Below are 27929 nucleotides of genomic sequence, written 5' to 3'. Positions count from 1 at the left end.
ATTCAAGATTTTTGAAGGGGGGAACATAAAATGAAAATAAAATTTGTAACGGCCTTAAATAGGTTTTGTAATTGTTTTCGTCGAGTTGTTCTGTAAATTTTGTTCATATTCTTCAGTCATTATGTAACGGAAATTAAGTTTAGTAATACTTTTATCAGCTTGTAGCACTGCACATTTCTAGAGCTCTCGAGGAGTTTTCCTCACTTTGTGTTTCGTTTAAGAGCTTTGTTATACGTCACAAGATCCTCTTCCGTGCGATGCTGCGGATATGTGTTATGATATTTTAGAGTTAGTACCTGCAATCAAAAGCAGCACTCGGGATTATTTTTTACACTGATTATAATTCTTCAGAGGCAAAGTCATAGGTTATAATTGTAATTTGAGTGCCCATCTTACAATGTATAAACAACTATTAGAATAAAGAATGCATTTTAATTTTTGATGTTTTTTTTCTAGTGTGAATTTTTCTAATCTAATATTTCTTATAAAAATTTAACACAAAATTCCACTGTTTTACCTTATACTACTGTTGAACGAAAATCATTTGACAACAATTATAGGTATTGTGTCTGAGGCACGACCGTTCTCTTGACGTTAGATCTGGTATCTAGCAGCGTGTGAGCATTATTTAAGCGATTGTTTTTGTTATCAATTACCTACCGTCACAGAATGGTAAAAACATGCAGCTATTAAATTTTTTCTCGAAGTCACCGTTTGCGTTTTGCTGGGAAGAATATATGACCCCGAGATTCATCAAAAGCCTATCTATAAAAATCGATTGTGTTTGCTTCTGCGAATCCAATGGTAGAAGAGTTTCTGATCGATTTATACTAAAAACTAGGGAATCTAATGGAAAATGACTGAGATATAAGCGCTCCGAACCTAACCATCTTTTCTGAGATTACATTTCTTGATTTCAATTCTACACCTGTAAACAGATTTTTAAAAATAGTATCTCTATAAAAGTTTTTTTTTGATACTCCAAACATGCAAGCAAGGCCAACTCAATACATGAGTTTCCGTGAAATCCTTCAAAAGTAAAGTTAGATTCAACCAAATCGTCCATGCACTGGAACAAGAAAAAAAGTTAATCGAACCAAATTTAGATTCAGTGAGTTTCGCTCACGTCAGCTCGTCAGAGCGCTGTAAAAAACGTCTGGGCGGTAACCACGATCCACTTACGGCACGCAACATAAATAAAATCAATCAGTAATAATTATGGCAATTACGTTACTCCCAAAAGGCATTTGAAGAAACTACTGAACAACACCCACGGAAAACATTACGCAATTCCGCATGTTTAAGCTTTTCCAACCCCCGGAGAGTCCATTAATAAACGCTGTGCAACTGTGGCACGACCGCACGACTTAGCAATACGATAGGTATAAAGAGTGGGTGCCTGTGCACAAGTAACCTTCGCGCACCGGAAACCACACAAGAGAGCAGCCAGCCGCCTTCATCGTGTTCGGCGGCTCGCAAGGAGAAAAATGTTGTACCTATTATAAACTAGCGCCCCCAGCGGCGCGTCCTTTCCGGGCGGGAAGAGGGGGAGAAGAGTGCCACACACAATATAAACAAGCAATGAAGCAATCGGTGGAATAACGTTTTGAAAACATTATACCGGTTACACCGCATCCAGAGTGGAAATTGTCGTGTTTATTGCCCCCGCTCCAACCCGTCACAGACTCGGCGTGGGAAGGGTTAGCGACGAATTGGCTGGTGGTGGGCGATATGAGGTGGGGTGTACGATTTCCAAATGGCTTTCGTAATTTTCATATTTCAACTAGTGCTCCAGTGGAACCCCGTCAGCCGTGAGGGGGTGGTGGGTGGATGGGTTGTGTATTCAGCAGCAGACATTGCATTAGTTTGAATGGTTTCAACTCGATAAAGCCGCGGCGCAAACTGTGTGGTAACACTGGGACAGTGAGTTTACTATTCAGTACACATACACATGTACAGGGGTCGGGAAAACTGTTCGCGCTTTATTGTCGGTGTGGCATTACACCACCTCCAGGAGGGCGGAAGGTGGAGGGGGTGTGTCTATATGGGGATACAGGACTCGGATTTGAGTTTGAATTACGTCCAATTTGTTCAGGCGAGAAAGATGGACGGCTGTTCGCGACGCAGCAGCAGCAGCTGTCGCGGGTGGAATGGTTTGTGTTTGACGGTTCGATTGATATATAGAATTGCAAGTGGAGTTTTTGTTTGTCGTAGCCGCGTGATCAGAGAAATGATGTTACCATACTGCAGTTTCGTTGTAAGGTGGTAGGACAGAAGTGCAGGTCGTGTTAGAAGGTAATCGATCCGGCAAATAAGTGGGTCAATTAGGTTGATTTGTGGACGCGCGAAGGTTATGCTGGAATATGGTTTGAGAGCTGCCTCCTTTACCGGAAATTGGATGCGTTGCGGTTTGAAATGATAAAAAATGAGCATCGATTCTCGGCCACAAATATACAGTTATACAGTTTAGTGACCAGCTTAGAATAGAGTCATTCTTTTTAAAACGGAGAATTTCAATTTTTGATTGTTTGGTCGTTGGGTAGAATAAGTAATTGGAAAAAAGTTCATATTTTTTCAATATCACCTAATAATGACGTTGAAAGAGAAGCTGTTGAACCGATTCTCAATATTTTTCGACTGACTTCCAAGGATACTCTTAAAAAAGTCAAATCAGATCGAATTTGTATACAAAATATAGGACATCATCGGGACAGCGACCTGGCTAAAAATGTTTCCGTATAATGAGTATGGTTTCGCAATACGGTTCGAAGTGCTAGTAATCGTGCATCGAACAAAAAGTGCTACAGGCCGTCTATCCATAAATGGTCCTTTATGGGGTCATCCGAAAATACGTAAACCATAAACACCAACTAGGAACCGAATGGCCAACAAACGACCGATATTTTCCTATCTAGCCGAACACGTCCTCACATTCTGTTGGGGCATTTTTTTTCTGCCTCGAATTCCATCGACCACCGCCGGCGCCAAATCTCATCGAAAGAAAAATAAAGTCGAAATAACCCCTCAAATGGTCGGGAAAAAATAGTTATAAACGGGGTTTTATTTCATTACATTATGTTTTACTGCCACACATATTTCTCCGGTTTGCGAAACTACCCCACTAGAGGACGACAACGGGCTGCAGGCTCGTGTGTGCATTGACATTGCCTCGTTCCTTCGAAATGGTTCTCACACTATTCGAACGTTCGCTACAGCCGACGGCAGCAAAGGGTTGACCGGTTGACTACTGCGGTTGACGACGATGATGTCGAGGATCGGAGGGAAATCATCAAACAACAAAAGTTGTTTCGCCGTTGTTACCGAACAACTTCGGCCCGAGTTGTGGCCACCCAAATAAAGCAAGTTGCCAGAGTTTATGACAATAGTAAAAGTCAGACTCACTTTTCGAATTACTAGCGCGAAAATATCAATCGGGTAGGTTCTTGCATGTTATAGTTTGACAATAAATGACAAATTAATATCGCAGAAAAAACTTCAACTTGCAGCACGGTTAGTTTTCCAATATGGTTTCCAGTAAATGATGAATGCGGACCGGCTTTCAATGGGTGACATCCAGTTTAATGGTAAGCCTAACTTCCATGGTTTGATGGTTCTGCTAACCCTTATCCCTGTACAAAGGACGTTGCAGTTTTTAGTTATATTTTTTTGCAAGGCTTGCGTGGGGGAAAGCATTAGCTGTACGTACACTAGAAGCATCGTCGATTGAATGTTTAACGACTAACTGGAGCCGTATCACGACGAGTAGCTCGGGGGGAAGGTTAGCATGGTTGCGGGATGTTGATGTTTCGCGTTGTTTGCTACACTTTTGTGGACGATTGGTTACAGAAAATATTTTCTGTTATGTTCGGCTCTGCCAAACCGTGCGTGGGTCGTCGTTCCGGTCAACAAGGTTAGATTGGGTAGCGTGCTTGTACCGTGTTATGTGACTGTGTTTTTGGGCGTTTTCGCACACAATAACGCCATCCCATGCATGTCGTTAGTGTGCCGGCAAAAGTAAAAGGTTGGCGGTAAAAATTTACTTTCAACCCACCCCCTGAGGAGAGGCTCGTAAATGTGGAGTGGAACCGATAATATAATTTCGCTACCGAAACTTATATGACAAGAAATGGGTGATAAAATGTGTTCCAGGTTACTGGGTGGAAGTTGGTCGAAAATTTTAACGATCCAAAGTTGATGCCTGTTGTGTACTAATTTACTACTGTTATGCTTTGAGCTGTTGAAATTAAGTATGGAGTTTATTATTTGTCAGAGACTTAATTTCCCTAATTATTGCGTTTTGAATTTAATTGTACCAGTACGTATGTCTTTAATTAAACATTAAAACATCTTTTAGGGACGTCGTAATCATCGCTATCGAGCATAATGAAAATCCCATAATGATTGTGTGATAGGCGCTTTCTACGTTGAATTCAGTAATGCTTAGTTTTACGATTATGCATTAATTCTTCTTTGTAGTTATATTACTAATTTCATGTCAGTTTTTTTAGTGTATGTTTTTTTCTTTTTTGTTTTGCTTCTTATTTCTGTTTATAATATTTTCGTATTTTTTTTTCCTCTATTCCAAACTGTTCACTAGTATCGGTATCTGTCATACCTTCTAGCTGATCTAGAGGTACCTAACCTAACATGCCAGTCGTCATATGTTCGAACCCCAACTCGGTCAGCTTAGTATCAATAGGATCCTGCCAACTGTTAGTTGGTTGCAAATTCTGTGTCTGATAAACAGAAAGGTCAAATTTAGACTGTGAATTGTTAGTTGTTTGCTTGAATTTCTGATTTTCTTTCAAAAATTTTAATTGTTTTTTATTAGTTACTTTCTACTTTATAATTCTTTTATTCTGTACCCTCAGTTTTTTTGCCGGTTCGTACTAAATATTCGGTTTTTTTAATTACTGAATGCATTTTTTTGGTTTTCAGTTCTGTTTTGTGCAATTATTTATGATCAAGTTTCCAACTCTTGATTTCACTTTTTATGTTTACCTAAGCATTCTGAAAAAACGAGTGAATTTTAGTTTTGTTTTTGCTGTTTTTCGGCGGAAATGCTATTTTCTTTTTTTTTTCGTTGTTTTGCGTTATTTACATTACAATGTTGTTATTCTTTTTTTATTTTTTCTCTTTCGATTTACACAACCTTTTCTTTGCTATTTTGAGTTTACTATTAGTAATTTTTGTTCTTTCTTAAACTTTTCTGGTTTCTGTTTTATCGAGATTCTCTGTTTTTTTCGTTTTTATTTTTTACTTCAATGGCTGCTTTAGGATTTGAGTCTATGTAGTCTGTCAATTTTATTCTGTTTGTATTCTTTGTTTTGGAATTGTTATTCGTAATTTGTTATATTTTTTACTGTTCGATAGTTACTTACTTATCTCGGTTTTCGTATTTTTTTTTTCATTTTTCTTATATGTATTGGAACAAAAAAAAATTTTTTGTATGTTTTCCAATGTTCTTTTCAAATTTTGATTTTTTGTAGAATTCCGCGTTTCTTTTTTTACTATTTTTGGTTTGTTTGTTTGATATTTTTTCTTTTTTCTTTCATAATATTCTGTATTTTTACTATTTTCTGTTCACTGACCACTTGATTTCTGACTTTTCAATGTTTTTCGTGTGTTATTGTGGTTTATCTGTTTTCTCTTGTTTTCTTGCTTCTTAACTTCTCCTTAAATTTTGTTTATTTTCAGTTGAATAATTTTCGTTTTTGGACTTTTTGTTGACACTGTCTTATTTTTATTGAATTCGTTCTTTTTGTTATAACTTAGTGATTTTGAAATTTTTCTTTGTTTTATTTTTTCTGTTGCACATGTTTTTTACGTGGTTTTAGTTACAATCCGATTTATCTTTTTTCCTATATATATTTTTATTCTAGATTTCCGTTCTCATTTTTTTCTGACGTTTTTATACTTTGAGTTTTTGAACAATCGATTTGTCGTTTATTTTTAGTTTTTTTTTGTTCTACTTCTAGTTGGATTGTTCTTCCGTACTAATTGTTCATTTCTTTTTTTTTTGACAATACTGAATGCTATCTTTTTTCGATTCAAATCTTATTTTTTATGCTATTAGTAAACTACTTTTCACTCTTCGATTTTACTTTATATGGTTACCTAACCATCCCAAAGAACACAAAAGTTTATTTGCTTTTTTGATTTTTTTTCTGATGATATACTGTTTTATGTTTTTTTGCTTTATCCATGTAATTTTTGTGTTATCTATGCTTTCAGATTTTTTCTCAACTTTCCTGTTTATTTTCTTATTTTTCTGTTTTCGAAGTTTTTTTTTTCACATTTTCGATTTTTTTTTACATTTTGTTTTGTAGGTACTTTTCGTTATGTCTGTTCTTTTTTTTTTTTTGGTTTCTGTTTTTATCAAGATTCTCTCTATTTTTTTTTAACATTTTCAGTTTAGTTTTGTTATTGAAGTTTCACTATTGGTTGTGTTATAAGCGATTTGTTGTCTTTGTTGCTGTGAAATGTTCTCTCAGTGCTTGGCTTACAGTTATGATTTTTCAATTTCCGTTTCTCAGTTTTTTTGTTGTTTTACTGTTCAAGGTTTCGTTGTTTTGTTTTTCGTTTTCATTCTTATTTACAAATATTTGGTAATTTTAACAATTCTTTTGTTTTATTTTTTGTTCGTCATCTAATGCCTGTGTATCAATTCTTTCCTGCATTTTTTCCGTTTTTAATTACAATGATTTTATTTTCGGTCTTTCTGTTCATATTGTTTATGCTCATTAACTTCTCTGTTTTCATGTCTGAAGACTTCTGCTAATTGTTGCATACTTTATTTCCGGTTTTATTGAAATATTTTCTTATTTCAATTGATTTTTATGATTAAACTAGTTATTAGTGTAAAATTTCATGTCTTGTTAGATCTTTTAAAAATTTTTCATCTGGCGATTAAGGCGCCCTCCTAAGGGTCGAATCCAAATGCTTCTGACGGCGTGTGTTACACGTTAACATCACTTATTTGACCATTTTTTTCGGTGTTTCTTACTCCAGAGCAGTGATTTTTGTTTGCTACTATCAGTTTGCTTGTTCTTTCGTACTAATTGTTTTTCTATACCTTTTTTCGGGTTTGCAGTGCCTAATTTTATATACTTATCATACCATTCTAAAGAGACCAAGCGATATATTTCTTTGCTTTTTTTAAATATATTTCTGATGTAACTGTGGGAGTTTTTTTCATTACTGTTTGTCTTTCAGCTTTCCCATTTTTTTTGTTTGTTCCCAATATTTTCTTTTTTCTGTTTTTCCTCTTTCGCTTTTCACAAATTTTCTACTTCAACTTTATTTAGTTTAAATAAAACTCTTGTTGATTTTTTTATTCTGTTGGTTCCGTTTTCATCAAGATTCTCTGTGTTTTTCTTTCATAATTTTTGTTTTGCTTGCATGAATATCCAATTTACAATTTAAGTTCTATTTATACCCTCAGTTTTTTTTGTTCTGTACCTGTTTTCTTTTTAATTTTTTGATACAATTGTTTTTTCTTTCTTTCTATTCCTGTTTTTTTTTTTCATTCTTAATACTTTGGTTATTATTTTTTATTACTTTTTGGTTCCGTTTTTTTGTTTTCGTTGATTCCTTCTTCGGTTTTTTTCTCTTGTTATTATTATGTTATTCTGTGTTTTCTGGTTTCGCGTTGTAACTTTTTATTAGGTAACTTGAATTTTCGTTTGTTTTGTTTTTTGTTACGATGATTTTATTTCCCAGATATTCTGTTTATATTTTTATGCTTACTAACTTTTTCTTTTTTTTAAGAAAAGTTGTTGTTCGCTTGTTATTGGGTTGTACCCAACCATTTTTCATGGTTTGCTTGTTTTTTATTTTACTATGTTTCGTTTCATTGCTATTTATCTTTTTTCCTTTACCAAATTAGTTTTTTTTGCTTCTTGTGCTTTTTCGATTCCTGATTTCATTTACTTTTTCTTGTGTTATTTTCATCTCTTTCCTTAAATTTGTAGTTTGAATTATATTACATTTTCTGGTATATTTAAGGTATAGTTTTTTATACTTTTTTTTATTTTTCATTTTGAGTGATGTTTTTTTAATGTTCCTGTTTTTTTTCTGTTCTACTGTTGTTTATCTTCTCTACTTGACTTGTTTTTCCTCTTTTTCATTGATAAAAGATTTTTTTTTGGATTTTTAGCTTGTTGTTTATTTTTATTGTTTTTTATGCTAACTGTATCTGTTTTTTTGCATGTTTTCAGTTTTTTATTTTCGTTTTAACGGTTTGATGTAAATAATTTCTAATTTCAATTTTTGTTTTGATTTTTTGTTTGCTTTGAGCTCTAAGCCTTTTCTTTTTTTGCTGTTTTTTATTTTCCTGTTCTGCTGTTATTCATCATTTTTACTTTACTTATTTTGTTTATTTTTGTATGGTTGCTTCTTGTACTTTTTTGGTTTCTGTTCTTATTTAGTTTATTTTATTTTTCTTGAGTCATTGCTATTTTTTTGCTTGAGTTTTTGGTTTTATTTATATTATATTTTCATGAATTTTTCTATAATAATTCTTTTTATTCTGCTTTTTATGTGTTTATTATTTTTTGTTTTTTGTTTCAGTGCCGTTTTTGACTGTTATTCATCTTCTTTACATTACTTGTTTAGTTTTTTTTCTTATTTTTATTGCTTCTTATACTTTTCTGATTTCTGTTTTTTTTTTCAGTTTTTCCTGTGTTTGTTTTTTTTTCTAATTTTTGTGCTTTAGTTTGTGGTTTCAATTATATTGTATTTTCTCGAATTTTTTTATTATAACTTTTTCTTGTGTTCTTTATGCACATATTATTCTCCGGTTTTTTCCTGAGCTGTTTTGGGGTTTTTTCCTTTTTTTAATTATTTTTTGCTTTTTTTGTTTCATTTCTGTAACATTTTGGTGTTTTTTTTTTGTTGATGTTTCCTGTTAATGATTTCCGTTTTTTTTTTGTTTTATTAGAACATTTTCTAAGTCCAATTTATTCTTTTCTCTTCAAATTCAGCTTTTTTAATTTTCCGGTTTTTTTTATTTTCCTGTTTTCCTGTTGTACTGCTATTCATCTCCTTTTCTATACTTGTTCAGTTTGTTATCATTCGTTGCTGTTTTTATACACTTTTTCTTGTATTTTTTCTATTTTTTTCCTAAGTTTGTGACTTCAACTCTCTCAAATTTCTCTAATATTATCAATTTTTATTAATTTCATTCTGTTTTTATGTATTTGTTACTCTCCGGTTTTCTTTTTGAGTGATTCGACATCTTGCTTTAGATTCTGATTTTTTTCGTTCCAAATGTTGTATTTTGTTTTTGTGTGATTTTCTGTTATGGTTCGTTGTGATTCTCTCATTATGTTTTGTTTGGATTTTTGTTTTCCTTTTTTGTTTTCTTACTGTAGTTTTTTACTTGCTTTTTGTATATTTTTATTATTTTCGTTCTTTTTCAGTTTTAGATCTTTTAATCTTGTTATTTCGTTTTTTTTCTTTGTGCTTTTTTTAGCCTTTTCTGATTTTGCTAGTTTAGTTTGACTTTTTTCATTGCTTCTCGTACTCTTTTGTTTCTAGTTTTCATTTATTTTTGCTCGTGTTCTTTCTTTTTTTTTGACTAAGCTTGAAGTAGCAATTATTTTATATTTTCTCGAATATTTCTTTTATCATTCTTTTTATTCTGCTTGTTAAGGGCCATCCACATACCACGTGGACAGATTTTTAACGATTTTAACCCCCCCTTCCCCTCGGTGGACAACTGCCCATATAAATTTTGAAAAAAATGTATGGACCGTGGACATTAGCCAACCCCCCCCCCCCCCCCCAGAGCTGTCCACGTGGTATGTGGATGGCCCCTTATGTATTTTTCATTTTCAGTTTTTTTGGGTGTTTCTCATCTAGCTTTATTTTCTGATTTGTTTTCTTTACAAATGTTGTGTTTTTAGTTTCTATGTGATTATTTGTTATGGTTTGTTTCGACTTATTATGTTTTGCTTGGATTTTTTATATCGTTCTTTATTTTTATTTTCTTTTCATGTTTTATTTTCTTTCCGGTACTTTTTGGTATCTGTCTGTTTTCGTATGTTTTCTGTTAATAGTTTTTTGTTTTATTTAAAAATATTTTAATCTCAATCTTTCTCCGTTTTTCTGTTTTCTCTGTGCTTTCAACTTTTTCCAATTTAGCTTCTGTTTTTATTTTCTTGTTTTTCCTGTTTCACTGTTATTTACATTCTTTTCTTTACTTGTTTAGTTAGTTTTTTTTACCTTGCTTCTTGTACTTTTTTGGTTTCTGATTTTATTTAGTTTTTCTTATGGCCTTTCTATTTTTTGCTTAAGTTTGTGGTTTCAATTATAGCATACCTTCTCGAGTTTTTCGCTTATCATTCTTTATATTTTGTTTTTATGTATTTGTTCTTTTCCAACTTTTTTAATGATTCCTCATCTTACTTTAGTTTCTGATTTCTTTTCGTTCCAAATGGTATACTGTCTTATTTTGTTTTTTATGTGATTACTAGGATTCAGTTAGGTCTCAAGTTTCCAATATCAAATTTCATGTTCCGAGTTCTAAGTTTCTTAAAAAAATGTTTTCTTACTTTATTGATTATTGTTTAAGGCAAATATGATTACTTCATGACAATCAAATCTACTTCCAAGAGATGTTTGTGTATCATTCACAGTGTTTGTGCGGTCGACATTAATAGCGATATTCAACATGGTTAAGAACGGGCTAGAGACGAAGAAAGCATAGAGAAGATCGTGAGCCGAAATGTACGCAAAACCGCACAAACAATTCTCATCATTTCGAATTGGGCGCACACGCACCAAGTGCACCGAACTGAGCAGGAAGAGTGGGAGACTGTTTGTGTGCTCGAAGGACCTTCCAGTTCCTGGGTGGGATAAGAAAACTTTGCCACATCTGCCGCATGCATTCACGCGGAGATGTTATGCACTACGTACGTTGTGTGTGCTGGGAGGAAATGTTGTTGAAGAGGCGACTCGTATGCACAAATAAAGTCCGGTAGTGAGTAGGGGTGCCTTGGAGATGCCCAACCTCGAGGATGCTTTGCTTTAGAGAGTGTGTATGTGTGACTGCAAACGAGAGCAAGCAGTAAAATAACCAATAGTCAGCTCCGCACTGCCGCCCTGGAGTACTGAAACATAAATAGACCGATGGTTGTAGGAAATTAAATTGGATGATTCCATTAAAGCGTGGTTATTCGATTATAATTATGCCGGCAATTTAGTTCATGAAGCAAACCCACCCCTGCGCTGGCCGATGCTGGTGGCCGGATCAGTGTCGATGGCTAACTGAGCTCAGTTGGGGAGCGCCTTTCTTCGGTGCGGTAATTGCATTTTATGTCCACGTTCCTGGCGGGAAAATCCGAACGGGTTGTTGCTAGCGAGCGGTTTGACTGGGACAGGGTGATCAACTGAAGATTGCGGTTAGTGGAATCGTTTGTTGGCTAATTTTGGGTTGAACTATACAAGTTTTGGCTGAGTCAAGTAAAAACACTGGGAAACATATTAACAAACTTTGGAAGGCATTGCACACACTTTTCAGCTTGGAAAGCTATCTGCAAAATTCCCCCATTTTTTCTTTTCTTATCTCGCTGGAATGCTATTCAAAAGAACCGCATGTGCACACATACGGCCTGTCAGTTGGTACGTTTGCTGCCGTAAAAAAGCACACAGTGGTTTCTCCATAGTAGGTCAATTCACTCGGCCAGAGTGTGTCGTCTCCGAACGGCTTGAAGCCATAAAGCGTTCCACAACTGCTATCTTCCTGACAGAGTCAATTCATTCTTGCAAATAGAGAAAAGCTTTCTGTATCTCTAGGTTCCTACTACAGTTTATGACTTGCTACTGCTGCTGATGAGGCTAAAGTGATTTGGAGACTTTTGCCTTCGCCACCCACTCGGACGGACAGACACAGCTGCAGTGGTGTGGGCAGTACGATCCCTGCCATCATCCGCAGCCACATATTTGAAGTTCGGATGTCGAACAAGGCGGAAACGGAGATACGGGAGGAGACAGTGACTGTGTCTGTGTATACTCTCTTGGCTCACAGAAGGAGAAACTTTCCACAACTGGATACACACATATGGCGGAGCTGCACTGGGAGGAGAGGGGACAAACGATTCAGATAGGATAGCATAAAGGATAATGGAGAAACTTATGGAACGTGATGATGCTGTTAATTAAATGTTGAATGCGAACCAAGTGTGGCGTATCTTTTGTTGTAGCGGAGGAAATTTGTTGTTGATGATTGTGGCTTTTGGGCGTTGATAGAGGATGACTTACGGAGGGGCGATTGAACCGACTCCCGGGAACAATGCACGGTGTCCGCTGGTGAGAGGATGTTTTCATTGTATCCTGTCGGGTGGCCAGGTGGGAGTTGTTTCAAAACGCAATTATGATGGTGGATAATAAAGTGACTAATATTATGGTGCATTCGTGTTAGATTCAATCTTCCAATCTGTGAGAGAGTTTTCTATAGTTGCCTCCAAAAATTAGTAACAAGTTTTAATGAATATTATTTTATTTGCCTCAAACATTGCCCCTTCCCTGTTTGAATCGTAGTTTGCGTCCATTTATTTCTAAATTATTTTCAATCCAACGCTGCCAACAAGTAGTGATTTGCGATTCAGATTTTTTATTACCATCATAAAATCGAAAAAAAAACACCACAGAGAGGGTACCAAAAAATCCTCTAACAAAACTCGCCCGTGGTCAAATTTCCCAGCCATCGCTGATTGCTCATTAGCGCTACTAGCAGGAGACACAGCTGGAGACCCAATTACACCGCACTCAGCTGCCTTGACGTGTGTGCGCTTGATTGCAGAAAACCCGATCCGTATCCGTGGACACACAAAACAGTCGGTCTTCGCGGCTTCCACCTCGGAAGAAGAAGGGGAGGAGGGGGAACGGATGCCGCTCGAGTAGCGAACCAAAATGTCAGATGGTTAATTAAACTTCAATAAGCCACGTGTTGATTGATAACGATAAGCTCCGCTGATGAGTTGGTTGTGCACTGTTGTACATCTATTTATGTAGCTAACCATGTATCCAGTCGTGTTTCGTTGTGGAATGATAAAAGAGGTCAGAAGAAAGTGGTGGTGCTGGCGGGGGTTGGCTGTCAGAACTCAATCGCGTTTTGCCTCATTATGTATTTAGTGGTATTCCGCTGAGCTTGCTGTGGTTTGGTAGTCGCGAAATGGCTGAACGGTTGCCGGGTGTGGGTAGGTGGGAGTGTACATAGCAAGTGATACAATATAATCCCCGATGAGCTGCCGGAATGTTCAACCACCCCCGCTTGACAAAGCCCGGAGAAGTGGAGGTGGCAGCTTTTCGTGGTTGATTGTGTGGAATTGTTCATCGATACCCGTTTGCCAATAATACAAACAAGCGACACACACACAAACACAAACACATCCCGACAGGGTGGTGTGATGGTGGTGGTTATGGTGCGGCAACAAATAATCTGTTTGATGAATGTTGGCAGCCGGGGTTGGTTGAAAATAAACTCCACTTCTGGGAATCCCCAACGGCAGTGTGATACGATCAATTAATGAAAATAATGAGCATTCAACGCAACACTAAGAACAATGGTATTAAATGCCGAACTGAGGGTGGAAAAAGGGTGAGATTGTGTTGATTAATTTGGAACGAAATTAATATAAATTGTTGATACACAGCGGTCGGTGCAGATGGACTTAAAAAGCACGCGAGTAACATTGATATGCAAATGTGGACGACAATGGAGTGGCGGTTAACACACAACAACAAAACGGTTCAGGCTTTTGGGTGAGCGCGAATGACAGCGTGGATGTATGAGAGAGAGTGTGACATGTAGATTCGTTCCAACAGGAAAATAAGTTGATTCTAACACTTACTAGCAGTTGCTGTATTCCCTGCTGTTGATGTTGCTGCTTGGTGGGAAGAACGCAAATATACGTTTTTGGTTTTTCGATTTGTTTGGCGAAAATGAACATTTTCGAAAAAAAAGAGAGAGAAGAAAAAGAGTCCATTTTAGCATCCTATCGAGACGGATTTGGGGCAAAAAAAAAGAGTAGGAAGGAAAACTGGTGGCGCTCTGGTCAATTTTCTATGGCTACAAATTTTCCACAACTTCAAACCAATCCATCAATCAATCAACTCCAAGCATTCCAAGGGTGGAAAATCTAGTTCCAATTGAGAAAAAAAGAAAGAAAAACGGAAGAGAAAAAGAACAGCCGACCAGCCAGCAATCGAACTCACCCCGATTATGGCATTCAGCTCCGGCATGGTGACCTGTTTCGCTCGTTCCACGGCTGCGGCCACCTGCTGCTGATGTTCCGTGGCCAGAAAGGGCAGCAGTTGACCTATTAGGGCATTGAGGCGTTTGGCAATTTCCGTCTGGAATGAAACAAAGAAAGAAAAAAAATAGATTCAGTACCCAAGAGAAAACGCATGATTGTCTAACTACGGAACAAAATACGACCGTCTCCATTAGTTTGACTGTTCGCCAAAATCACTCGACTTTCTTCCAATTGCATATAGCTAAAGCTCAAACTGGAAAAAAGGTTATAGCTTTTCAGCCATTTCTGTGCATTTTGGTGCCACTGGCGAATGTGCGTCAAAAAGCCGCAGGGTAATTACTCGCCGGGTTCGTCGTTTCTACGTTTGCTAAACTGCCGGTACCCGCATAACTGTCCCATACTGATTTTGGTCACTTTTGAGTTATCATCGGGAATCGACTTAATTGTTATCATATTTTCTGGAAAAAAATTAAAATTGATGCTTTTGTATGGAAAAACATGGAAAAAATACCAAGTTGTTTTTGTCCCATATTGAAAGTACCCGCATTACAGTCACACTGCATAGTGGTACAAACTGCAAACATATAATTTTGCTCCAGATTAGTGTATATCGGATTATTTTAGGCATATAGAAGTATGTCATTTAATTAACTAATCTAATGTTGTTTTTCTGTAGTACAATCTACGTTGCCAATAATACTGCCGGTTGCTGGTTGAATTTATATGTGATGGGACAAAATATGCGAGTACTTTTGAAATGTACCCGCATATTTTGTCCCATTTTGTCTTTTTTTCAAGTTTTATAACGAAAAACCTATTCCATCCATGGTTTTTTGTTCTCAACGACAAACTTGTGCTGTCATGAACCTGTTATGGTCATTGGTTCTGGATGTAATTGCTGGAAATCCGAAAATTCACGGATAATATTAAATCGCCGTTTTCTCAACATGTTGTTTTTCATTATGGAACAGTTATCCGAGTACCGGCAGTAGAGGAAATTCACACTATTTTTTGACGTTTTGATCTTTTCTGACGTTTTTTTTTTTCAAATATTTCAGCTTTTCGTTAGATTTCAGCATTTTCGAGTTTTTTTTTATGTTTCTCCTTTCCTTACATTTTTGAATTTTTCTCCATTTTTTAAATATTTTGATATGATAAACTTAATTTTTTTCATTTGTGGCTCCCTTATATATTTTTGTCCTTCTTGATATTTTTTGGAACCTTCCATAACATTTCACTTAGGCCTATTGCACTTTTAAACATACTAACAATTTAAATTTTTGCATATTAACGCTGCAGGATATTTTGCTGGCACAGCTACTGGAGGGCACAGCGGAGAACAAATTTTATTTTGGGCGCCCAAGCAAAATATTCAATGCTACTGGTGGTGTGATCATCAGCGTTCTGTAGCACACATTTCGAGCTGAAGATTATGGAATCTGTTCGGTTTTATTTCGCATACGGCAGCAACAGGCACCATTGTACGCTACAGGATATTTTGAGGGGCACAGCGGAGACCATATTTTATTAGGCGCGGCCAAGCAAAATATTCAATGCTACTGGTGGTGGTGTGATCATCAGCGTTCTGTAGCACACAATTCGAGCTGAAGATTATAGAAACAGTTCTTTTCAGAACTATAAATGCTTGAAAATAAGAGTTATGAGAATTTTCACAACTACTACTAGTGTGAAATTTTCATGTATTCATGCATCGTTATTTTTACAAAAACGACCATCAAATATAAACGGTAGTGTTGCCTATGAACAGTTTATCGCAGCATATAATAAATATATTTAGTCCTACGTCACCATTTCATACAACCCTTGATGTTTATTTTGATATTTGACCATCCCGACATTTCTGAAGCTTCTACTTTTTTACATTCTGATGCTTTCATGACATTTTCTAAACTTTTTTGATGTTTTTGTGTTTTTCTGTTTTTATTTGTTTGAAAAATATTTTCAGCGTTTTATTTAGTTACGTTATTTTCTAATGTTCATGACATTTTTCTTCCTGCTGATATTTTTGACATTGTTCTCCTTTTTTAATTTTTTTTTGATACATTTTATTTATTTAGTTTTTGACTTGTTTGATGCTTTTTGGATATGAATCTATGACATCTTTTTTGGCATTTTGTAACTTTTTGACATTTTAACAACTCTTGCATGTTTTGACATATAAAAATCCTTGTTTTGATATTTTGAAATCCTTTTGAACTCTTTTCGAAAATTTAGACCTTTTTACCATTTTCCTTATTTCTGGCCTTTTTCTCAAGATGATCGACCTTTCTTTTGTGTTTGTTTTTTATTCTGCTTTGAAATGGACTTTCCATTCTTATTTTGTGACTTTTTTCCATAATATTTTAGCGATAAATGTTTGTGAGTTTTGACTATTGTTATGTATGTTGGTTGTACTTTCGGCTGAGCAGTCACAAAAGAAAGTAGAACGTCTTTTTTTATACTGTACTGTAATATTTTTGACAATTTTTTATATTTTCATATACCTTTTTAGTTTTTTCATATTTTTCAACATGATTTAAATTTTTCTTGAGGTTTTTCAAACTTATTACTAAGACATTTTTGTTCTTTTCTAGCGTTTCTCTCGTTATAACTTTTTTTTATTTTTCGTTCATTTAGTTTTTTTTTAGGATTTTTCTTTTTTTCTAATATTTCTGGCATTTTTCTTCTTAGCTAACATTTCTGATTTTTTCTCCTTTTTTCATTTTGATTACATTTTATGTTTTAGTTTTTCACTTCTTCAGTATTTTTTTGGAAATTTCGACCTAAAAAGTCATTTTTTGGTATTTTGTATTCTTTTGACATTTAACTATTTTTAGCTTGTTTTGATGTTTTTCTTATCCATGCTTTACATAACTCAAAAAGGTGAGTTATGTAAAGCATGGATAAGAAAAACATCATTTTTTATTTTTTTTTCAATTTTTTGAAAATTTTCTGAATATTTATTTTTCACAAACATTCGTGTTTTTTTTCTTATTTTTCAGATACCTTTCCCTTTTAATATTTTCTTACTCTTTTCGAAAATTAAGACTTTTCTACCATTTTCGATTTTTTAGCGGCTTTCTCAGCGTTTTCGAACACTTTCGTCACGTCCGAGATTTCATTTATTATTCAATAATTTTTCGTAGCAGTTTTTATTTTTGTAATACTTTTGATAATATTAACAATTTTGATATGTTTGCTTTAAAGTTTTAAAGTATGGTTCATATTTTCAAAGTTAGATAACATTTTGGTATTTTTTTAGATGTTTAACCATTCCGATACTTTTGAAGTTTCTGCTTTTTTGATATTCTTACACTTTTATGACATTTTGCCATTATTTTCAACGTTTTTGATCTTTTCTGCCGCTTTTGATCTCATTGAAAATTATTTTCAGCTTTTTTTTCAATTCATTTTTTTTAAATTTTTCTCCTTTTCTAACATTTCTGACATTTTCTTTCTTTACTGACATTTTTGACCTTTTTAATTTTGTTTTGATAATACAATTTTTTATTTTTTGACTTTTTTTATTTTCTGGAGTTTTGTACTCTTTTGATATTTTAGCATTTGTGCTTGTTTTGATATTCCTGTTATCCATGCTTAACATTACTGACTTTTTTAAATTCCTTCTAATTATTTTTTGTCATTTTTTGACAATTTTTTGAACATTTGTTTTTTTACATTTTTCAACAATTTTCGTGTTTATCCTTTTTTTTCGGATATCTTTCCCTTTCAGAATTTTTTTACTTCTATCGAAAATTTTGACTTTTTTACCGTTTTCGATATAATTAGCGTTTTTTTTTTCAACATTTTCGACCTCTTTTAACTCTCTTTTGAACTTTTGTTTGCGGCACTTTCATTTTTTTCGTTTGTAAAATGGCCTTTTTATTCATTCTACAAATTATTGTGGAATTTTTTATTTCTTTTTTAACACAATACTTTTTGTTGATGTTTCTATTTTTACGATTTTTTACTTCTTTTTCGATATTTCCTTTTATTTTTGAATATTTTTTTTCTTTTCGATTTTTTTTTTCAAAATGTAGAACTTTCATGATTTTTTTTGGTATTTTGAACTTTTTCAACATTTTTGCTCGTTTTGATATTTTTGTTATCCATGCTGTACATTATTTGGAATGTTTGATTTCTTATTATACAGTTTCTTCTAAAGGTTATTTTTGCCATTTTTATTGCAAAAACATAATTGATATTTCCTACTTTTTCATTTTTTTTGCCTATTCAACGTAGCATGACTTGTGCTCTGAAATTTTTATTCATCGTTAGTTTTTCAGATTTTTTTGAAATTCTTATTTTTCAAGAATCATTCTGACATTACCCTTTCTAACCGATTCCTTACTTTCTCTGATATTTTGTTCAATTTTGACGTTTAACGATTTTCTACAAATGGTCGTATTCTTCTGCTCGGAAGGCATAAAAAGAAGAATTTGAACGTTCTTTAACAATTTACATATATTGAAGTTTTCTACTAGTTATGTTACTTTTGAATGTTACTAACAGCTCATACCTACATAATTTTTATTTTACAGTTCGACTTTATGTGGTATTTGCAATTTTAAGTTTTTTGACCCTTTTGAAAAGTTTTTAAATTGTTAACCTAATTGGATATTTTTTATTCGTTTTGAAGTTTGATCTTTTGATCTTTCTCTGTTTTTTACCTTTCTCAACAAATTACCACTTTTATTGTTCTTGACATTTTTGGATCTTTTCTTGAAACTTTCGAAAATCTTCAGATTTTTTCTATCTCCCATGATATTTTTGGATTTTCCTCACATGTTCTACTTGTAGAATCATTTTTGACATATTTAATAATTCTGACAGCTTCGACCATTTTTATAATTTTATTGTTCTTGACTCTTTTATTTTAAATGTTTGATCTCTTCAGACGTTTTAGCAGTTTTTTTTTGGTATTTTTGACTCATTAATCAACGAGACGTTTTTAACTTTTTTTGATTTTTTTTATGTTTTTCAACAACGTGTTTGATCTATTTGAACATATTCAACCTTTTTCAACATTTTTAACTTTTATTGCAATCGTTTTAAACTTTCTTTGGAATTTGGAACATATTGTTACAATTTGAACTTTCTTTGATCTTTCACTAGATTTCAACATTAATGATATTCGCCATGCAATGTTGAACATTTAAAATATTTTAAGTTTTATTTTTTTCACAGAGAGGGCATAAAATAAAGTCCTATCGTAATATCATTGAAAAACATTGAAAAAAAATTATATACATGTAAGTGGATCACTTCTAACTTTCTTCTAACCAGGAAGTTTTTACTATAATGAGATTAATGTTGCGACGATGTTAGATCCAATGTACCTTATGCCGACTAATAATCAATCAAATCGTAAAAATCTTCAAGAGCATGTCTTCATGTAAAACCGCTATAATTGCATGTACCTACCAAGCCGCATTTCAAAATTATAAACTATGACCACTACCAACGCTGAACCCCAAAGCCGCGCTCCGGTGCACAACGTGAAAAAGCCACCCACCCATCGGTATAGCACCACCACGCTATCCATCTACGTTTACTGGGCATTTCCCCTTTACTGCGGTCGCAACTGCATTCCCGTCGTTCACGGTAATCAGCGCGCGGAATCGCTGTTTCGCGCCTGGCGGGATTAAATTAAGCATTGATCGATTTCACGCAAAAGCGGTGCCTTCCGCGCGGAACAAACGTTGATGGGGTCAAATTAATTTTATCACAATCCACCCGTCCAGTTTCCGAGTCGGTCGCGAGTCGCTGCATTCCACTCCGGGTAGCCCTTAATTCGACCGGGCGGCGGGAGTAGAATGAGAGTGAAAGAGAAACAGTGCCGAGTGGCAACTGATAATTGTTAATGATAATAAATAGTTGTATCAATTAAATTCGGCTTGATTTATATTATTGCCAGCTGCTGGCGTGCGCGAGTGGGTCTGACTTGTGTCACCGTCATTATCGGCAAATTGGCTGCCCCCGAGAGTGGTGCGGCCGCCATCTGCTGGAGGAAATTGGAAGCTAATGAGGTGATTTTATTTATTTTTAATTTTTAACGCTTCGTCACGTTACGGGGTTCCGTTTCCGGCCGTGTGGGGCGTGTTTTTTCATGTTGTATTGCAAACCGTAGAATACACTAACGCAGATCTGGATGGGTTAAATGGATTGAAACTTTGTTGTGAAATAATTGTTCAGTTCAGTTGGGGTGACAAGCATTTAAGTATTTAATTTTTCTGAGAATGAATTGCTGTTTTTTTCTTCTTTCGAAAAACAAATCAAAGTGTCAAATGTCAGCAGCTCTCCGCGCGACAATCGATTTTGTACCAAACTAAAATTGCATCTCGCACGAAGTCGAGTGTCCCTAATTCTTCCCAGTCAATACAATAAATATTGCTTGAGCACCGCACACACAGAGGCAGTAAACAAGCCTTTTCCACTGTACAAGAGTTCGGGAGCGCGTTTTAGCAGGACCCCAGCCCATCGTTTGCACCCGATGGACGCGTCTGCTACACAGCTATTTATAGCCTCCGAAGCCCACTCTTTTATCATTCGGGTTTGGAGTATCCGAAACGGTACGCTCGGTTTTGTCGTTTATTACTAACCACAGGAGCTGAGGATGGTGGTCCTTGTTGCTGTCGCGCCTTTATTCACCGGCAGGCCAGTTCAGCTGGAGGGTCATCAAGAAGCGGCACTCAAAAGAACACACACACGCGCGCACACATACACCCAGGAAGCCGAAAAGTGTTTTGATATGTTTTAGTCTCGTTTCGGGGCATTACATCCAGTGTAGCATGTCCGCACGACCACAGCTTTTTCCGTTTGGCCGGAAAAATGTCCTTACAATTGCAGCCTTGCAGTGGATGAAAAGTGTCGTCCACTTTTTGGAACCGTTGTACCCAGAGTGCTGCTTCTTATGGAAGATTTTTCGTTCCTAAAAGTGCCCAGCTTCGGCGGTTGTCATGATTGGCTGTGAATCTTTTGGTCCTAGGTAAATCAGAAAGGAGGGTGGAGGGTGGTGACCGAATGGTGGTCCCTGTGCGGTGATTGCACTTGCTGCTGTACACATTCCAGCGGGGCCAAGTGACTCTCCACACCGAGTCTGCACCCAACAACCGCATCATCATTACCGTGATGATGATCGTCCTTCCTGTACACTATCTTCTTTTGAAACTCGGGCGCTCAGCTCAGCTGGTGGTTGGAACAGTGTGAGACCACTTGCTCCAACCAAGCCTCCCCGGACCCCTCCGTTGCCAACCACGGATGAAAAGTTCAATTGCCACCCGAAAAACGAACTTTCATAAAAGGCCTTTCGGTGTCCGCTTGCCAGTTGGCAAAGCTGTGAACGATAAAATCGAATGATAGACTATGTGCTGAGGTTTGGGCAGATCTTTGCTTCCACAGAGAGCCGAACCAGAATGCCTGAGTGGACTGCTTTATAGCGAGTCGAACTTCGAACAGAGTCCAGTGGTTATACATGCGATACGAACAAATCGATTGCATCTACGAGTATGTGCAGTGTGCATTCAACGGGCAGGCGATTGCAGTGAGGCGTAACCCTCTCGAAAAGTGGTCCTTTTGTGAAAAGTGGACCCCATGTGCACATATTTGATATTAGCCCCTCCGGTCCGGTCCGGACCCCAGCTTCGGAACCTCCTGGTTACCTAGTTTTCGGAAGTTAAGTCAACTCAAGCCGGGCGCTGTGGATCGGAAAACGGATAAACGGCCGTCCTACTGTATCTCGAATGGGAAAACCATTTGTTCTTCGGTTTACATGATTCCAATTTAAAACCAGCTTTCCGTCCGGTTCGCTCCAAAATTCAAACCGCCACCTGCCTCGCCGGACTGGCGGCGGGCCTGACTGGTGTTTGCGGTTTGGGCCAAGCAAGGATTTTTGCCAATTAGAAGGCACTTGTAAAGTCATGATCTATGACAGGCCCGGCGTTCGAGTTTGAGCTGGAGACTAGCAGCAGCCGTGGTTCAGTGGTCCAGTGGTCGATGCAATTAGAGCTGAGCGGAGCTTTTTCGACAACGGCTTACACAATGTACCCTGTCAATAAGGGCGAACAATTACTAATTTCAATATTTATGAAGACAAACGTCATGAGTGTGGTATTATTGGTTTGGATTTGAATCGTATAGAATGATGGAGTGGTAGATGGATGAGGTTGAAGTTTTCTACTGCTACATTTTTTACGTTTTTTCTCACGTGCGGATCAACAATGGGAAAATATATGAAACGGTTTACTTTGTATTCGTTATAGCAACGGCCTTTTAAAAATGAGAAACGAAGGAGTCCAATATCATCGACTCTCATGAACAGCTAACTCATGAGGCTGTTATCGTAAAAAAGAGAGCCGACTCGTCAGTGAAGTGTCGCCACGCAGTACTTTTCCGAAACCTGGGTGTGAGCTTACTCACACAAAAGGACATTACGCACAATAATTGCACAACAGAGCTCACTGCAGTGCTTTTACGGTGTGTCTTTTAAGCATACATCAAATGAGGGGAGCTTTAAGGTAGTAAAGTAGATTGCGTTGTTGGCTTTGCATCTTGAAACTGAGAAAAAATAAATCCAGCGACCCGCCACGCATGTTTTCTCTTCGAAGGTTATCGATGTTATCTCAGCAGTGCTCATTGCGGTGTACTTTTGTTTTATCTTACGAGAGTGTTAATTTTCCTGCGAACGGCAGAATCACAACACAAAAAAGAAAATAGAAGTGTGGTGCAAACAATTGCTGCACGCAGCACTCATGCAACACAACAAGTGAGCGGTGAATTTTCATCCTGCTCTTTCCAGATATTGGGGAGAATGACAAGCATGGTCTCTGGTAGAACAAATTTATTCAAAAAAAAAAAAAAAAAAAAAACAGTAGCACTCTAATACTCGTTGTTTGAAAGCTCAAGATACTACCAAAATTAAAATGTTCTTCCAGCGAGCCTAGACCTATTTTTTAAGACACTTTTGTAATTGATGACCTTGTGAAATGGAAATGAATAATATGTTTCCGAACTATGAAGAGTTATCAAGGTTTTTGGATTGTACTGCCACATTCAAGGTTTGTTTTTTTATGTAATGGAACAATGTTTCACATAGTCTCAGATTTTTTTGAAAGGGTTAAGTGGGGTGAAGAATTACACTCGAATTTCGCTCGTTGGGCTACGTTTAGTTGGACTACGTTTTAGTTGGGCTCAACTAAATCGAAACCAAAAATCATTTCTGACAACGTTGATTTTCGTTTGAGGGACTTGTGAACGCATTTTAACGCGAAAAGTAGAATTTATTTGAATAAAAAAAATGAAGCTAAGTATAAATGTACACAACCAAAAATTTTATCAATTTTTGAGAAGCAATATAAGTTTCCTGACGTGATAATGCAAGAAAGTACATTGGGGTCTTTTTTTACACGGTTGATTGTACCGCGTTTAAAAGGTTAGATTAGATTTACTTATACTAAACTTAATTGATACCGCGTAAAAAAATCTTCCAAATCGCGTAAAAATAATCCGCATTAAATAATGCGGATTATTTTTACGCGATTTGAAAAGTTGCTTTCAATAAAACGCATAGAAATAATCTGCGTAAAAAGTCCCAATGTATTTGAGAACACGTTATTGTTAAGCACTTTTCTGGCTTGTAATGTGTGATGTGTGGCTTAAGCCAAGCAAATTTTGAATTTGTCCCTATGCTGCATTTTCCCCATTCCCTTGCAGATTTTGACCTCTTGTATAATTCTTGAAGAATGGTTTTGAATTTTTGCGGTTTGTCAATTAGGTTCTCACAAACGCAACAATAAAATACAAATCGTGTCTTGAAAGAAAGACGATCGAATTATTCTGAAATTGTCAAATTGTCAAATGGATGCAGATACCAAGAGTGCAACTGCTGCGTGTTGCATATTGTCACGGTGCGCTGGGTAAACAATTCTGTTCGTCAACTGGTGACAGACATAAGTATGATATTCGAAATTCTGATGTGATGTCAAATTAAAACCGTTTTTTAAGACGTTACATCCTTTTTAATGACGTATTGTGAAATTTCTAGGATGGATTCAGCATTGTTAGCACGACATGGCGAGCTTTTCTGTTTGGAATCGGACTAATTTCTTATATACCGTTGGTTATGATGAACATTACACTGCTCACGCTTCTGTAGCGACTTCTAATCACAGTTGCAGCTTAATAAAATCCTTTCAGTTCTCCCAAAAACATTTGAAACTCTTAAAAATGCCGATTGATGCAGTTGAAAATTTCAATCAGTTATCGCGTAAATGCATCATGGTTAAATCGCATATGATATCCGCACTGACATGGTTATATAACTGAAGAGTCTAATGAATAATAGTTTTCGTTGTCCCACGTCTACCATGCGGCCGTGTTTCGGATACCACCCTTCTACTATTTGTAATCCAGCACGAGTCGCCGCACACTGTTTTCAAAGCCGCAAAAACTTGGTCGAAATTATTTTGACCCAAAAAATTTATTTTAGAACCGTAGTGTTTTCAGCAAAGTTGTTTCATTAATTTGTCAATTTTATCGAAATTGCAATTTTGAAGAAACGATTTTTTTCGCATGTATAAGTAAACTTTTTCGGCGAAGTTGTGGCACATTCTTTAGGAAACAACTTTGCTGAAGACACCATACCTCTATGTGCCTATATAAATGATATTTTTAGGAGTTTATATAGAATGCCTCAAAAAATAATTTTGTTTTTCCATAGAACTTTTTTAAAGAGGTTTTCGACAGTTGTTTCAATGTTCTACAACTTTGTTTGCTATGAAAAAACAAACAATTTCACCAACGAAAGTTTATTTTTATTTCTTATATTTTTTAGTTATTGAATCTAAAAAGAGCGGCAAGTGCTTATATCTGGATTGAACGATGTTTGACTTAGAATTCAATATAAAAATGGTTTTGTCTGTGAATATTGTTGGTTTCTGTAAACATCGGTTAGTTCAGTAGTGCATTATTTTAATGAAAATCTTAATTAACTATATAAAAATAAACTTTCTTCGGTAAAATTTTGTGTTTTGTAATAGCATATAACATTGTAGAACATTGAAAAATTGTAGAAAATCACTATAAAGAGTTATATTGAAAAACAAAAAATGATTTAACGGGCCATACTATAGAAAACTCCACGAAAGTCCATATTCGTATTCGTTTCGCACATCAAGTGGACTAATCACAAAATTGCAACTTAACTAAAATGGAAAATAAATACTGGAACAACTTTGCTGAACAAACTCCGGCTCTAAAATCAATTTTCTGCGATCAAAATAATTTCGATCCCGTTTGGCAGCTCTGGAAACAATGTGCGCCCAGCGAGCATGTTAATAAGTCTGCCATTTTTATAACTTTCTGTGTCGCTTTTGCACACATCTACGACTGATGAGGGAATCCTCTTGAATCAATAATGTTTTATCATGTCAAGTCATGTCAAGTCATGTCAGGTCAGGTAAAATCATGTCAACTCAAATCAAGTAATGTTGTGTGAAGTCATGCCAAGTCATGTCAAGTCATGTCAAGTCATGTCAAGTCATGTCAAGTCATGTCAAGTCATGTCAAGTCATGTCAAGTCATGTCAAGTCATGTCAAGTCATGTCAAGTCATGTCAAGTCATGTGTAGTCATGTCAAGTCATGTCATGTCATGTCATGTCATGTCAAGTCATGTCAAGTCATGACAAGTCATGACAAGTCATATCAAGTCATGACAAATCATAGCAAGTCATGTCAAGTCGTGTCGAGTCATGTTGAGATAACTAAAGTTAAGTAAAACTAACTTCAACTTTTTTATATTAAATGTCTGCGAAAAGGGTACATTCGACACTATTGCAAAAATAAAATCTTTTTGCGACTGATATTAATATTTTGCTATTTTCTTTCAATATTTGCAACATTAAGAGTCGCTCATTAGATTTCAAATCATTTTTCTCCTAGATTAACACATTTTGAAACCAATACTCTTCTCTTGTCAACATTCGAACTTACACTGAACTGAGATTCGCGCGATATACCGCAATTTCCACCAATTTAATTTATAATAATCACCAAACTTGTCTCTCACGTTCACGCGTGTGTGTGTGTGTATGTGCGCTCTCGTATTAACCCGGTGGGAGACCGTGGCTATCCTCTCGACCGTTGCACCACTATTAGTTTTGCAACGTTCCAGCAAAACCTACGACGACGGCGGCAGCGATTCGCGCGTGTTCAGTATATATTGTCACATGGTTTATTTTAATTAATTGGTAATTACATGTTATGTTAATGTTCAACATGGAGTTTACTGTACGCGCTGCGAAGCCGTAGGAGGCTAACTTCGGCACGGGTTGACAAATGGACTAGGGTGGCTGCTTTCACGGAACAGGGGGCGCAGCAGTTACAGAATAATACGACCACTTTCGCGACATTCGGCACGACAGGCGGGTGTAGTACGGCTCTAACGAGTGATTACTGTTGGTCACGAAATCAACAGCGACAGGCGACAACAAAGCAGGTCATCAAATTGTGGGTTTTGAGGTTCGTTCAACCGATCGTGGCCTGCAGCGGCGTTACAGGACTTACAGGGTGCCAAGTGACGGTAGATTTTTTTGTGATAGTTTTCAAAATTCTTAATTGATGAACCTCCCCATACTGCACTTCACTCACTCACAGCCTACAGAATGCTCATCGAAAACCAATTGCCCCGTCATACCGTCTAGATCGAAAGCGATTTTTTCCGATATCATTTTTCATTTTATTTATCGTTTTTTCGGTTTTGTTTTCCCTGTGCATTTTCTCCTTCCCCCATTCAAGTCGGTTCGATTTAATTTTAATATTTCAATTATTCCATTGTTATTAATTTCAACCAACATGCAAACAAATTTTCATTCCATGGCAGCCTTTCGTGCTGAGTTTTCATTTTTTTTTTGTTCCGTTATATTCATTTATATTTTTCGCGTGTCCCCCACAACACTATCCTCAGTAGTGCAGGTAAACCAGGTGTGTCTTCCGCTTCATAAACTGTATGTATGTGTGTGCGCGCATGTGTTGCATCCATCCATTCACCGAGTCCTGGCCGATTGAACATTGATTTTCAATTTTTATATTCATTTGTTTTCGCTGGCAATCATTTGTTTTATTTTTTATTTTGTATGCGCTCGGCGTGGCAATGTGTAAAATATAAACCACTCAACTCGATCGGATAAAGTGAAACTCGAAGCGCAAACGGGTGCAATGGAAAGGAGCAAGCAAGTAGCAGGGAAATCCAGTTGAGTTATGCGACGATGTTTGCGAAAAAAATATTGCCGCAGATGGAAATGGGACGAACAATTGAGTCGATTGATATTTTAATCCGGTCTTAGGGGTGGTGAAATATTTTTTGGAGAGCTGGATGTAAATAATGTTGGTGTGATAATGGATAAACAAAAAAAAAACGTTTTGTTTTTAATTGCTTGAATTTAAATCATTTCAATCGTACAGAGCGATGAAGAGGGTACACATTTAGGTGAGTGAAATGTTTTAACTGTTTGGTGTATGGATGTGACGGTGCGAATTGGTTTACATGTTGTGTGATTGATAGCAAACGTATTTTAACCTGCAATAAAATATGAAGTAGTCACTTTTAGGCTACAAGCTATTTCAATAATTTCAAGCTATTTCAATAAGAGATTCCATGTTTGATTTAGCAG

General features: G+C 36.0%; 1 protein-coding gene across 10 annotated transcripts in view; it reads right to left on the bottom strand.

Annotated features, from left to right (window-relative positions):
- LOC129727630 (protein groucho) overlaps nucleotides 1-27929 on the bottom strand; it is a 343638-nt gene that overhangs the window by 23195 nt on the left and 292514 nt on the right. For 4 of the 10 annotated variants that reach the window (XM_055685625.1, XM_055685632.1, XM_055685627.1 and 1 more), the window contains 2 exons: nucleotides 14221-14358; nucleotides 13857-13892 (listed from right to left, as the gene is read on the bottom strand). In XM_055685625.1, the coding sequence (XP_055541600.1) occupies nucleotides 13857-13892; nucleotides 14221-14358 (174 nt within the window). The remainder of the gene's footprint in view (nucleotides 1-13856; nucleotides 13893-14220; nucleotides 14359-27929) is intronic. The other 6 variants (XM_055685626.1, XM_055685628.1, XM_055685633.1 and 3 more) reach the window with 2 other exon arrangements.

Source organism: Wyeomyia smithii, chromosome 3 (assembly GCF_029784165.1).
Source record: "Wyeomyia smithii strain HCP4-BCI-WySm-NY-G18 chromosome 3, ASM2978416v1, whole genome shotgun sequence".
NCBI lineage: Eukaryota > Metazoa > Arthropoda > Insecta > Diptera > Culicidae > Wyeomyia > Wyeomyia smithii.
The sequence above is the reverse complement of the archived record's forward strand: the minus strand, read 5'-3'. Positions and strand labels throughout refer to the sequence as shown.